The sequence below is a fragment of the Gouania willdenowi genome, chromosome 10, assembly GCF_900634775.1.
Source record: "Gouania willdenowi chromosome 10, fGouWil2.1, whole genome shotgun sequence".
NCBI lineage: Eukaryota > Metazoa > Chordata > Actinopteri > Blenniiformes > Gobiesocidae > Gouania > Gouania willdenowi.
The window spans coordinates 27,782,754-27,798,369 of record NC_041053.1 but is presented as its reverse complement, the minus strand read 5'-3'; the positions used below and the strand labels follow the sequence as shown (position 1 = coordinate 27,798,369).

The 15,616-nt window shown below is 37.0% G+C and overlaps 1 protein-coding gene across 1 annotated transcript in view; it reads left to right on the top strand.

The window, feature by feature from the left end:
• Positions 1-15,616, top strand: part of aff2 (AF4/FMR2 family, member 2) — a 183,104-nt gene that overhangs the window by 37,714 nt on the left and 129,774 nt on the right. The window contains exon 2 of the mRNA XM_028459936.1: positions 15,082-15,202. Within this exon, the coding sequence (XP_028315737.1) occupies positions 15,082-15,202 (121 nt within the window). The remainder of the gene's footprint in view (positions 1-15,081; positions 15,203-15,616) is intronic.

Genomic DNA, 15,616 nt, shown 5'->3' with positions numbered 1-15,616 from the left:
AACAAGCAGGAGGATGTTTTTGGCATAACGTCAGATATGTCATGAATCCATATCTTTTGAAATCTACCCTTCAATATCAGCTATAGACATCAAATATTGACAACACAGGCAGTGGCACACAAAAAGCCCAGCAGATAGAATATACTGTATGTATGTTTATCATTTTTCACTGTTCACTTATGTAAATGTGTCAGATTAAAGCCAGGATTACACGGCTGTCTTTTCAATTACATTTCAAGAATGGCCCACAGGAAATGTCAGCGTTTTGCGAACAGTCGGTGTGACTCAGGAGTGACGGAGGGACACTGTCACAGTATCCCAGCAGCGTCGACAAGCATGTGACATCAGTGATAATGTCTGAAACAGAGATCAGAAGCGTGATAATGGCTGTGATGACATTAGTAAAGCCATTATGTTCTCGATGACAGATCTCATTAACATATAAACAACCTTAAACACGACGGAAATTACCCCCCCCAACATACACACACAGAACACACACACTTTTTTTTTATGTTGTCTCTGATTTCTGTGAATTTGCCGATCGTCCCTAATCTTTCTCTGTCTCACTCTGCCCTCATGATAAACTGCCTGTCTAACATTGTTTTCTTATCACTCTCTCTTGCCTGTGCGTGTGTGTGTGTGTGTGACAGTGAGTCACACTGTGACTGCTTTCAGAGGTGAAAGTAACGTATTACAAATAGTGGTGGGAACCTCTGGGTACCTCATGATACGATATGCGATATAAGCTCACGTTGACGATTATCTCACGATATGACGATACTGCGATTGTCGATATATTGGTCAGAAATCAATCTATGACATAACGAGAAAAAAAAGATTAAGTGAAAAAATTTAATTTTTTTTTTATATCTGAAAGACAATAAATTGAAAAAGTGTCCTATGAACAGTGACACTATTTTAGTGCAACATTTTTGTAAATAAGTGTCAACATACCAGTGTAAACGAATAAGTATCTCCAATAGTGCTTTCTGTAAACAAAAAATAGGGTCTTTCTTACCAGTGACACCATTATAGTGCAATATTCCAGGAAACAATATAATGGTTCCTTCAACAAACAGTGACAACATTTCTGTGAAGACGTACCTGCACATTTTAGTGAAAAAGCAGAAAAGGTTTTGGGGGAATAAAAACAAATCGAAAAAAAATCGATACTTAGCGGGAGCATATCGATAATCAATCATGCGTAAAAATATCGCGATATATCGCCCTATAGAGATATTGTCACACTCCTAATTACAAGTACTCACGTTACTTTTTTTTTTTACTATATTTCAAGTAATTTTGCTTGTACTAAGTACATTTTTAAAGTAAAGTAATTAGTTGCTTTTCTACACCCAACCATTTCTGAGTAAATTATAATTAAACTACAAAAAATGAAACAACCAGACAACAATTAAATGCATCACATCATAGCCGACCAACAAGATTAAACGTAAAAAATTTAAAAAAATTACATAAATGTATCTATACTTAATTAATTTGAATTGAATTCATTGGTGTTATTTTATTTGAAAACGAATTGTACATTTTGACAAACTTTTTTTTTTTATACAGATGCCTTTGTGGAAAATAAATTGAGTTCAAGATTTGGTTTCTTGTTTTTAAGTTTATAGATGATATGTTTACTGTATGCAAGGGAACCGTGGCAAGATTTATGACCAAAAATAAACATGGGGCGTGTAGTAACTAGTATAATTGAACTACTTTTTACTTGTACTTCAGTTTTTTTGTATGACTTACTTGTTCTTGTACTTGAATTCAATTTCTTTTTTTTTCCTTTTTTTTTTTTTTCTGCTCCATTTCCCCCAGTTTTTCTTCTTCATTGTTTTCCTCCATTTTTTCCGCCATTTTTTTTCTCTATTATTTTCCCCAGTTTTTTCATCACTTGAATACAATTTCAATCAAGTAACAGTACTTCTACTTCGGTACGATATATCAGTCCTACTCTTTACACCTCTGACTGCTCTTCAGACACATGAACAACATCTTGTTACACTTTCCCACCCTCCACATTTTTTTAATCGTTAACCCAATCCTGATGTCTGATCATTTGCTGTGATCCCATTGAACACAGTTAGCTGTGTCCGTTCTTTATCTCATTAACTCATTTAGGAAGCACTAATTAATTCTCATTATTAGTGAATAGACTGTAGATTAACCATGGGCGTGTGTGAGTGCGTGCGTGTAAGTGTGTGTTGAATTATTAAATCGACTTGTTCTAAAGTGAAGATGTGCAGATATAGTTTTCACCTCTAGTGTCACTGATGTGGCACAATTAAATTCCCTTAGAGGAGCCAGCAGACAGGGTTCAGGTGTTTTGTCTTTTCTTCTTGTTGCCCCCGCACTCACTTCCTCCCCTCGCCTGTGATTCACTTTTTTTTTTTTTTTTGATATTCAGTGTTGAGGTCGGTTCAGCTGCTGAAAAACACCCTTTTGACAGATTTCTGAATTCCACATCAAAGGCAGAACAGAACGATATTTCTAAATCCAATAACGGAAATCAACTCTTATGCAGTATGAAATATCAGCAAAGCTTGGGTGTAATCAAAGTTTATTGTGAGTCTACCAGGAAATTAGGGCGGATGGAGCAGTAATACTGTAAATGTATGACAGGATGAAAACATGCCACTAAATAAACTTCATTAATACCAAAATGCTCGAGAATGGTAGAGAACATCTAGAAGTGTTCGGATATATCTTTTTCACTTCCGATACAAAACCGATATTGCCTCCTTCAGTATTAGCCGATACCAATTAGGGATCGACCGATATGGTTTTTTTAGAGCCGATACTGATTTTTTTTTTTTTTTTCATCAGCCTTAGCCGACGACGGATACGGACTGACAATTTTCTTGAGCTGATGTTTGGAGCCGATGCTACTTTATCATAGTCTTTCTTTGTGTGTTAGCCCTGGACTTGGGTGTTACCTGCCTTGGGTAAAACAAAGAAAGTCGTCACTTTGATAAAATATGGCTTTATTGGTAAAATTGTTGATGTCCTCCACTTATAACGATCATTGTTAATCACTCGTGATTAATGATATCACATTTTAGACTATGCTGTTCTCTGTACCCTTTAAAAAGAATAGTTCATCCTCACTGATGTGCAGTTTGAGGAAAATGAAAAGAATCCAGAAGGAGTCCGACTTAGTTTTAGCGCTCCTCTAACAGCAGTAAAGTGTGGAATGGTCCCACATGTTCACACATCTATAGCAAAGTGGCAATATACCAAATGCTATGGAAGACAAATGGCTATGATATTGTGAATTTAACAATCGTGCCTATCGTACCACGAAGGGCCATTGCAGTCATTCACAGTGAATTGCAGATGTGGTGATGGGTGAGGTGAGGGCTCAGCCTGGGAGAGTCACTCCAGTCTGTTTGCTCTGTCACTGATTCCACTCCAAAGTGTTTGCACTCGGAAAAGTGCCAGAGTGGCCGCTTTGCAATGTAGCACACACACACACACACACACACACACACTCCCTCTTGCCCTCTGTTTAATCTTTTGTTTCAATGGCCTCCAAAAGCCATTATGTCAGAGTACCTCCAATTACAGAGATACATCATTTAACACTTAATCACATTCACTTTAGGATCCTGGTGTTTTTCAGTCTCCCATGATAACAAGTGATTGTAAACTTCCCATTTATAGAATAAATGTATCTGACATCAGTAAACTTTAGCTACGCATATAGAATTAACTCATTTTGTCATTGTGCTTAATGTAAAAATAAAAGTAAATGATGAATATATATTTTAAGCCAGTGCTGGAAGTCAAAACCACAATAAGTACCAGTTGTTTTGACTTTTCTGTTTATTTTGCAATGTCGGGCCTTTCGACTTTTTGTTCACTGTATGTTAATTTCGTAATTTGTCTTCACACGTCTGAGATGAACAACTACTGTACTTCTCCAGTTGTGACTCATTTACCAGTTAGTCAAAAATGATGCAGTAAATGCATTCCTGGATGAAAAACTCAAAGTTGCTTTCAAAATTGAGTTTTTCAAAGCTTCTCCCTGTAAGTCACTGGTGTCAAACATGCGGCCCACAAGCCAGAACTGGCCAGTCATTAGGTCAATACAGATACAAAAAAGTAATACAATTAACTTTAGTGTCTTTGTTTGACTGTAAGAGTAAATAGTACAACGCAACGTTATTTCATAGGACCTCCGATTTTCTGTGATCGCGGACAATGGGCGGGAAAAATGCAAGTTGCATTTAAAAATCAATTTCACGTAGAAAAAGCAATCTTAAATTTAAAATCAGGCCCCAACATGACATGGAAATGCCTCACATGCATGTTTTTAGGACAATATCACACATTTAAATGATATATTTCTCTGGAAAACGGATGATTAAAAGTGTGACAAACATGCAAATAATCTGCCGATAATCCCATTCAAAATCTTGTGCTACATGTAACAGATTGAGTTGTGATCATGTTATCAATGAATGCAGAGCATCATCTGTAGTGTGTGTTTACTGTGTTGTGATGAACAAGCAGTTCAGATTATTATGTCCCCATTCAAATCTGAGAATGCACTGCTACAAAGACAGGTTTAGCCGATGGTGCAATAGTTTAACTGTTGCAAAACGTGCGGGGGATTGACCAGTTGGTGGTAATTAAAGGTTTCACAAACAATGTTTTAGGATCATTTCACACATTTCCATAGTATCTTTCCCATTAAACCAGAGGCTGAGGGTCTAGCATTGTTGCTAAGCCACTGTTGCGTCGTAATCTTGCTTGATTTCAGTGTAACAATATCCGTTTATGTAAATTCTCTGAAGCATATAGAATGTAACATGAATAACATGGTTGACTTTATTAACCTTATTTCAAAATCAGAATCAGAAAAAAACCATTATTTATCCCTGAGGGGTAATTAGTAAGGTAAAGAGCGACATGTTAAAAAACAGCAATGATACAAGCAGAAAACAAGGAGCAAGACTACACGCAGAGGTTGTAAGATAACAAGGTGTGAATGAATGATATGGTGCAACAATGGCCAAGAGAGTAGGGATGAACTTTTTCATTTCCGATTTGATACCGATTTGATGCCTTGCGTATCGGCCGATACCGAAATTCATCCGATATCAGCATGAATCATACATACTTTTATTACTTTATTTTTTTTTCTTCTTCAATTAAAAAATTATATTATTAATATTATTTTGTCGTGTGTAATGTTAGAAAAGGCTTGATCTAGTGATGTTACTCAGAGAACAATAGTCAGCAACAGTAGGTATGAGAAAAGCTGACCCATTTATTATTAACCAATTGGTTACATGAATATCTACAGTATTCTACAAATGAATGAAATCGGAAATTTGAATTCGATATTTGTTTTCAGGCTGATATCTGATCGATATCCGATATCGGATCGGGACACCTCTACATGAGAGTGCCAAATGCTTCTGTATAAGTTAAAAAATATTAAATATAATTGTTTGGTACGATTTTGGGAAGTTTAATATCGAGTAAAGTCATCTAAATAGGCAAAGATGATGAAACAGAAACATTTCCACGGACGCGACGCTGAAACGGAATATAGGAAATTCCAGAACAGGAAATCAGAGGCCCTACTTTTATAACACATAGGTTTCATACTTGACCACAATTCACAATGTTTTTGATGTCAATAAGATTATGTTGTTATTCTTTCTGGCCTGGTTAAATAGATGAAGTAAAAATCAGTTGTAATGCCCATGTTTAAATAAACTGAACCAAAAGAAAGCTTAAATACAAATCTAACATTACCATTAAACTAGTATTTGTGCACATATGGAAATAAAGAGTAATCAATTTATGCCTGTTTGCTTTTGCAAACAAAAAGAAAATAACAAATAAAAAGAAGAAAAAAAAAAAAATCTCTGTTGCTGCTTCGGGGTCAATTATCTATCCATCAGTGTCAAATACACAGACTGGTGTGATGTGCATGATAACAAAGCCTGAAGGGTAGCGCTGTGTTTGAAGGCTGCGTCTCATTATACCTGCTCTCATGTCAAACACACTCACAAACACACAAATAGCTGCCGTTTCTCACATCCTTGCTTCCTCTTCTTCATTTATTTTTTATTTATTTATTTTTATTTATTCAGTTTATTTCCGACATGGTTACATTCACTTTTTTTTTTTTTTACATTTTTTTTTCTTTTTTTTGTACATGCCGAAAAAGGAGACGAGAGAAGCAGTTTGCTTATCTGGGTCCCGTCCCCTGTTTTACCATCGCAAATTTACATGGGTTTACATGTCTCTCTGGTCAAACGTTCTTGAGTTGTTCTGAACAGTCCTTTTTTGTGTATTCTCATCTGTAGTCAGTGTTGTCTTTTTTTTTTTTTTTTCCCTCCTCCTCTCTATCGTTGTTCATGTTGGCCTTGTTCCCTGCCAGACGTTGTTAGCATTCCTCCAGTGCAAGAATAGTTCCTCTTTCGAAGGTGTTTGGAAGGTTTTTCCCTTTTCATCCATAGTGTCACCACTCGGGAATGTCTCTTTTGGACACACAAGTTTGCAGCTTGTTTTGTCTCTACATCAAGGTTAATCCAGCTGTTGTTAGTTCTATTGGCAGTGTTGTATTTTCCACTGTTAGATTTAACTTGTATAAACACATTATAAACTTAGTTCATAAGCAAGGTAGTAATTTCATTGTACAGGAAAACGTGTTTCTAACTGCACATTTGACAATAAACACTTTGAATTTAAATTTAATGTAATCCTTAATCACCCCACCACCTAGCAATTGAAATGAATAAATGACAGACCTTTTTTACTCTTGGTTTCCACATTTAATTCAGTCACCGTAAAATACAGTCTGAGTTTTGTTTCCAGTGTTTATATAGATCTGGGTCCATATCCATGATTACCATCAGTAATGTTGTTGTTTAGGTGGATCCTTCGTATTTTCCCAAGTCTTCCATCGTTTTGATGAGGATTGGTTTTCCGTTCTCTTCTCCCAGTGGTGTGATGTAAATCCTGCAGTTCCTTGTCCACGTCTTTAAAATCTTTCCTCCTTTTTTTATTTGGCGTGCCTTCCATGCGATGCTTGCATTTTTTTTTGTCAGGTTTTCATTAATAAAAACCTTCGTTTCCTTCAGCTTTCTTCCTTGCTTCAGTAGTTCTCCTTTGAATTTCATATTCGTGACGGTTATTTTTACAGCTCTGTTATCATTTTTCTTTGGCAGGAGATGGCAGGAGTTGATGTTGTCAGGGTTCAGGACAATGTCCTTCGACTCCAGGTAGTCAATGACCTGTTATTCAATCGATTTTGTTTCTTCGTCAACTCCTGGGTTTTATCTTTAGGCATGTGATGATGACATCTTTCCCTCTTTCCTTTTGTTCCAGCTGTTCAACCCTGGCGTTCAACAATTTTATCTCTTCAGCATTTGTTTCATTCTTTTCTTTCAGTACCTTTGCTTCGCTTTGTAGGTTTTCCAGTGAGTTTTCCAGCGTCTTTTCCAACGACTTTATCTCGGCAGATAGGTTTCGTAGACCCTCGCGTATCATCTCCTTGACCTCTTCCAAACCCGAATTGGGTTCTGAAGGGCCTCCCTGTGGTTTTTTCACCATTTTCCTTCAGTCTTGGGCCCAATTTTTCAGGCTGTTCAGCTGTAGCCAGCTGTAGCCAAGGTCGTGTTATCGGAGCGAATGAAAACACGTCTGCTCTCTCCAAAGACCAGAGATTTTCATTCATACACAGAAACCTAAAAGATCTATATTATCACACTGATGGTATTCTGGATAGTCTCCATCTTCTCTGTCTATCCAGGAATTCCTGCTGATATCCCTCTGATGTCTAATGCTGTCTGAATGAGCACACAAACCTGAAAACACACATGCACGCACACAAAATGTGTCGTTGAACTGACACTTCAAACAAAGCTTTTGTCTGCTGCCTGACAGCTATTCCTTTTTCCTTCCCCCTCTCCTCCTCTTCCTCCTCCTCTCATTATCCCCCTCACTTCTCCTTGTCATTCCAAAACACTCCACCGACCCCCTCATCCACACACACACACACACACACACACACTCTCACAAACGTTCAAGGGTTTCTTCTTAATTGAGCCGCCTGGGTAGATGTAGGTTAAATAAAATACAAAGAAAGGAAAATATTAAGGTTTTTTTTTAATAGTAGTACTAAAGCTAAAGCTATAATTAGCAACTGCCTTTCATTTCTGGAAGCACTAGATTAACTGGATGATGTATTTTAAAACAAATTGTTGTAATGGCTTTATCACAGGCGGAGGTGTGTCTAATAAAAGTGTGGGTTCAACTTTGGAGTCTAATAAAAAAAACACGATCGCTCTCCGGTTTTTGCCTTTGTGTTCGACAGCGTGTTGACGAGGATCAAAGCTTCATTGTGTTTATTGACAGGGAAATTCACACGTCACCGTACAATAGGAAAAATGATCCCACGACTCACATGATGAACTTTTTCAAGCAAAACATGGATCTGACAAACTGTTGAGCATCATCGTGTAACGAGGTGTAACCAGAGGACATGCTAACCACATGACCCAACAGCCTCCATTGGATCAGTCCATTATAAATGACCAGCAGCCATACTATTTACAGGTACTTGTGTACTGAGTCTCATCCTGTCATTACTAAAAAATAAGCTCACAAACAATCGTCAGGTTTAGGACTTAAGATGATTAATCTATAGAAAGTGCGTAGAGCAGAGATGGGCAACTTTAATCACAGCTGGGCATCAAAAATATGGTTTTATCTGATCTGAGGGCAACATTTATGTTAGCATTTAGATTATTGACCAATCTGACCATTAACACAGATAAAAACAGTATATTTTTCTCATTTTATATGTTTCTGTTCTTATTTTGTATGTTTCGCTGTTGTTTTTATTATTAAGTATTTTCGTCTTCTGTATATTTTTTTGTCATTTTGTGTTTTTGTTGTTGTTTTGTGTTTTTAGTAAATTTTTGGTGATTTTGTTATGGTAAAAATGGTAAATGGACTTGATTTATATAGCGCTTTATAACCACACTGAAGTGGTCCCAAAGCACTTTACATATCAGCTCATTCATCCAATCACTCTCACATTCACACACCAGTGGGACAGGACTGACATGCAAGGCGCTAGTCGACCACTGGGAGCAACTTAGGGTTCAGTGTCTTGCCCAAGGACACTTCGACACATAGTCAGGTACTGGGATCGAACCCCCAACCTCTCGATCAGAAGACGACCCTCTACCACCTGAGCCACGGTTGACCTTTTGGATATTTTTTTGTCATTTTGCGTGTTTCTGTTGTAATTTTATGTATTTTTCTGTCATTTTGCATGTTTCTGTTGTCATTTTGCACGTTTCTTTGATATTTTTGTGTATTACTTATCATTTATGTATTTTTTTTTTTGGCATTTTGCGTGTGTTGTCATTTTGTATGTGTCTCTGTTATTTTTGTGTATTATTTATGATTGCTTTTTGTGACATTTTTGTCACTTTGTGCGTTATTGGTTTCATTTTGTTGGTTTTTCTGTCATTGTGTGTGTATTTTGAGTCACACACAATGACAGTGTTAGTGTGTGTATTGTGTGTGTTTACTTTGGGGGCCACACAAAATCTGACCGAGAGCCACATAGACTTAGGAAGTTCTGCAATACGGACTATTATAAGTGTAACCTTAACTTATGACATTCCGTCCATAATGCAAATTGGAGAATGTATGATTTGAATGACGAATCAAATCTACTTGAAAATAGAAGTAATATTACATTTAATAAAAACTTAATGCCATCATTGTTTTGGTTACTAATCTGTGTAAAATAATGAATAATACATTTAAATTGAAAAAAAAGAAGAAAAAGGGTAATACGTCATAAGAGTATCTGCAGGGATCTGATTGCTAATGACTATTATAAACAAAACGCTTTCCTCCAAATGTCTCGATGGCCTCAGATGACTCGAGAAATATTTCAAGACTGTTGCCTTGAATTGCTCTGACAGGCGTTACAACTGAATTCAAATGCAGCACGAGTCAAAAAAAAAAAAAAAAAAAAAAGAGACTCCAGTTGATTTTCAATGAAGCAGCTCCAGAAACTTTCCTGATGGCTCACACAGACGAGAGCTTTTCTTTTATCTTGACAGGAGAACAAAAACCTCATGTTGCATGTTCAACTCAAAAACTGACCCATGAGTCTGTGGTTGGCAACAACCATGTTTTTATACCAACGTTGGATCAAGACAATAAACATAAAAAATCTAACTCAACAATTGGGTTCAAACGCTGCTCTTTGTACGCTGTGGTTGTTCAATACGTCAAAATCTGATGGAATAGCAAAGCTGTCACATTTATTATTATCAAGTCTATTCCAGTCGTACTAACTGATTGTTTTGGTTTTTTTTTTCCATGAAAGATTACCTGCACTGATCAAAGAAAAGGGAGTTTTTCAATAACCCCTTACCAAAGTGCTGCCTGAATGCCTTGCTCAGGGGCACATTGGTAAACTGCTAAAGATGCAGTGAAATTAAATTGGGTTGGATTGAGTTTTGGTGTTTGTGTGTGCGTTTGTGTGTGTACAGTGTGTATTTAGTTATCAGGGGAGCGCAGCAGAGCTCCGGTGAGATTAAATTCCCAGAGCTTCAGAATATCAGCATTACTTCAGGACACACACACACACACACACACATCATACACACACAGAGAAGGAGACCAGCGTAGCAGGGAAGAAACCTCCTGTCACTACATTTCCATTCACACAAAGTATCAGAATGGACAGTATGAACGCTGCTGATATCACAACTGTGATTAATCCCCAGCCATCCTTCTGTCCATCATGCTTTATTCCTGCTGGCATTCACATAGCGCATGGTTCTACACCTCTACACACAGTTCACAAAGCCATCAGGAGGTCTATCTTTACTTTAGATAATTGATCACTTCATCTTTGTCAACTGAAGCACCGTCTGATACAAATATACAATCAGCCACAACTTCATCCATAATCAGTGGTTCTCAAACTTGTTTGGCTCAAGTATCCCCTTTCTCTTATTTCTGAATTCAAGTACAGTACCCCGCTTTGTCCAACTACTACATTAGAAGACTATTTAAAAACAACTATAGAACATAATGATGGAATCATTAAATGAGTGATAACACACATTTTAAAGAATCTCATTTTGTAAATAAATAGAAAAAAAACACTATTTAATGCAGTGATTGTCAATGTTTTTTGGATTGTGACTAGGGCTGAACAGTTTTGGAATATATTCTAGTTGTGTTTTTTTTCCTCGATTTAATGTGCAATTATTTTCTCAAGGGCCTCTTGTGATGTAATTTTCAATGAACACAAGCAATAAATCAATCTGTTTCATAATAAACAATTTCAGACTTATTTAAACTCTAAGTAAATATTAAATATACATTTTAAAGCACAAATTACCACAATAAAGCAAACAAATCTGTGGCTTTACCTCTTCAACATATCTAACTAACTTCACGTTTCATGAAACATATAAACATGTGGACTGCTCTTCTTAAACTCTGTGAACTTAACAAGACAGGACATGAAAAAAAAAAAAGTAATAAAAAAAATGCAGCCTTTCCATTAGAAAATCGCATTTTATGATATTGTGATAATATCGTAAATGCAATTAATTGTTCAGCCCTAATCGTGACCTTATTTTGATATCAAGAATTTCTGACCACCCAATGACGTTTTTTCTAGTCTTATTTTTTTTATCATGTTTGAACTCTTTTAGTGCTTTTTAGTTGAAGTAGATTTATTTTTGACAAAGTGAAAGTATAGAAATAGTTGTTTAAGATTGTGTTTTAATTTAAAAAAGAATAATAATTTAAAACATTCAAAAATCTGTTTTAATATTTCAGGATTTTAAGGCAACCCTATTTAAACTCCAGGTGACCACACATGAGGTCCCGACCCCAAGGTTGAAAAACACTGATTTTGTCTCTCCTGAATAGATTTATTTCTATAGTTTTTTAAATCATTTCTGGTCATCTCACACATGGGGTGGGACCAAGACTGACACTGTATTTGTTAATTTTCCACTCTCACTCTCTCAAGTACCCCCTGTAATGCCATTGCGTACCCTTAGGGGTACACGTACCCCCATTTGAGAAACACTGTCCTAAATCATCAAAACTGTCCTTTCGTTTATTCATAACCTCCTTGGTGGAGATAACAAATTATACTTTTAAATAGCAAAATAATTCAAAATCACTTGAGTTATATTTAATAAAAATGCTTTTCTCTATCCCTGTTCTGTGGAACCATGTGTGGGACAGGAAGTACAGGAAGTACCTTTTCCAGTCAAACACTCTGCATGAGTTAATTACCTTTCCTGACCTGATTCCCTCTGAAAGTGTGGCGAGCGACTGAGACAGTGATCGGTCACATGGGAAATGCTGCGCTCAGCGCTCCATTTAGATGTGTTGGAGTAACAGACAGCTCTGTCAGTTGTCTTTCTGCGTTGACAGACAATATACATGTCAAAGCCGGTCCCAACGCACCCAGTGATCACATCGGTGGAAGCCACACACGCACAAACACCTAACCTGTCTATCATTGTAGTGTGAAATCCCCCCCCCCCACACACACACACACACACACACACACAGGTGCCCTCCCGCTTGCTGCTCCTCCCTCTTACCCACCCCACCCTCTTCCCTCATCCCTCCACTTTATCTTTTATCGTTGAGTTATTTTTCAAAAGAATCTGTCTGTTGCCCTAAAACTGGGTCTTTTTCTTTCCCATGGGTGTCTGTTTTCCCTCCTCTTACATTGCTATTATTGAAACTGCTACACTCACATCTTTCTGATAGAGAAAATGTTAAGGACAAGGTCTGGTGGTAAAGAAGAGAAAGTCCATTTTAATTGTGGTGAAGGGTAAGTAGCCAGCTTGACTCAGCTGTGGTAAAATAGGGTGGCCTTTCCTGGGTCAGTGGACCACAGTTTCCAACTCAACGAACACACACACACACACATTCTCACACATAACTGTTGATAGCCTGTAAATTCCTCACTTATGCATTTCTTACTTTGCTAACTCTCCACGGATTATTTCCTCTTTCCAGTCATTTAGTATCATTTGTTTACTGTCACTTACTTTTTTACTGCTTTTACGTGAAATGATTAACCCCTTACCTCCACCATCTCGAATATACGGGTCAAAATACATTTTCTGACTCATTCACGCTCTTTAGGGATCAAATGCTTCTTCACGGTTCCCGCAGATCCTTAAAAAGTCTTAAAAAGCATTACATTCATGAATCTAAAAATAATGCCGTAATTGTCATTAAAATGTCTTAAATCAATGTTTCAAAAGTCTTACATTTTAACACATAAGTATAATTTTGTGATTGTAATTAGTCTCACGTTTCAAAATAAATGGTAACATTCGTTTTTTGGAAAAATGCATGAACGAAAATGAAAATTTTGCAAAAATTGCTTGTTCAACAAAGATTTTTCTTCATGGCTTTTATTCATGGTTTGTTGTTGTTTTTCATGTTATCTTGTGGTTTTTGGTGTGATTTAGATTTTTTTTGTCTTTTTTTGTGTATTTTACTCTCATTTTGTGTATTTTTGTGTGTTCACTTTGGGGGCCCCCCGAGTTGCACGACTGCACTAGACACTAGAAAAAAAATGTAATTGATGTGTTCCCCCCCCCCAAATATGTTTACTGTGAAGTTAAATTGAATTTGAAATGACAATAAAAAAAGTCTTAAAAAATCTTGAATTTATTCTGACTAAAGCTGTAGGAACCCTGTTCTTAAATACAGCAGCATATCACAAGTGTTTGAAAGCTTAGAATCTTCCATTTTTAACCATATGAACCATTCTAAGACACAACCATCACAGCAAACACAGTCAATTATTTTGTCAAACTTGGAAAAAAAAAATGGTGACATAAATAAGCCAGCCTCCTCACCTTTAAAGTGGTGCCATGTCTCACTGAATCTATACACGCCATCAAATGTGGTCTCACAAACTGTTTCAATCTCTCTGTACTGTATATATGTATATATATTTATCCTTTATCCTCTATCTATCCTTTATTTATCCCTCATCCTCTGTACATCATTATTATTTTTATTGTTGGTGGCTTTTCATAATTTATTTTTTGTTCCGCACACCAGCTACCAAGTCAAATTCCTTGTGCTGTTTTCAAACTGTACTTGTCAGATAAAATAAAAGTTTTTACTTAAAACTGGGAAAGCCTGGTATTTATTCTACTGGTATTTACCGGTAAATTCCATGAACTGATTTAAAAAGACCAAAAAAAAAACTTTCATATTTAATATGTGCCTTTCAAAAACAGCTGGTATGCCAGGCGGTCTCTGAGATTAGAATCATCATGACGACGATATTGGTTTTCTAACCAGGGCTGCTGCAGGCACATGCCAGACTTTCAGACCCTAAAAAGCTCTTTTTCTCATAAGTTGTTCAAAAGTGTCTATTTTTACCTTGTTTTTTTTTTTAATTAAAACTGTGGCTGCCAAATTCCCCTTTCCTTTAGATTCTTCATGGTTTATATGGAATTGAATAATGTTCACACTGTCCAAATGTTCCTCTATTAAAAACTAAGAACCTCACATCTCACCCTCACTGCAAAACAGTCTATTCTTCCCCACCTTTTCTATTTCCTGCCTTGAGTCTCTTCTCCCTGCTCCCTTTCTCCTCCCCTTTCCCCTTCCCCTCCACTTAGGTGTAACACTGCTCTCCCTTTTTATATCCTCCCTCTAATAAAAGTTTTCTTACCCTTCTTTAGGGAGGGCTGGTGATGGTCACAATTAAGCAATAAAATAAATCAATGTATTTTATTGCAATAACAAAATATGCATTGCTGTCTCATAATGATTGCACTTCCTGTGGTGTTGATCTTTGACAGCATGTGCAGACAAGTAAAAAAAAAAAAAAAAACTAAGAACAAAACATTAGAATCAGTCAGCAGGCCAGTAACAGACTTCCCTACATGTATTTATCAGTTTCAAAATCCTCTTTGTAATAGGGCTTGATGTTTGTTGTTGCTGGCAGAGAAAAGGAGACTTTAAAATAAAGCGTATTTCTTTCTTTGTGTGTTTCAGTCACCTGGAGTCGGAGCGCAGTGCCCTGAAGAGGAGGGAGTGGGAGAGGAGGAACCAGGAGGTGCAGCAAGATGAAGACCTGTTTTCCACTGGATTCAACCTGTTTGGAGAACCTTATAAAGTAAGTTCAGAATATAGCAGAATATAACAGTTCTACCTTACATTTTGATGAAAACCAACTTTCTGGTGAACTAGTTGTACACTGGTTAACGTTCTGAATGGTAGCCCTGTGCATTGCACTAAGATGCCTTAATGCAGTATTTTTCAACCTTGGGGTCGTGACCCCAAATGTCACCCCCTTCATCGATGCCACCAGAGCGATGAGCTTTAGTTATTGCCCCGCAGGGCAACGCCCAAGCAGGGGCCACCCCGCGCCGCACACGCAGGCATGCAAGGACGTGGCCCGCCCCGGAAGACCCCCACCAAGGCCTTGACTTTGACATGTACGAGCGTTAACAAACTGTGTTCATGCTGTCATTTATGAACCACATAAAGTAAATATAGATTCAATTTCAACTTAAATCTAAAACTGGAG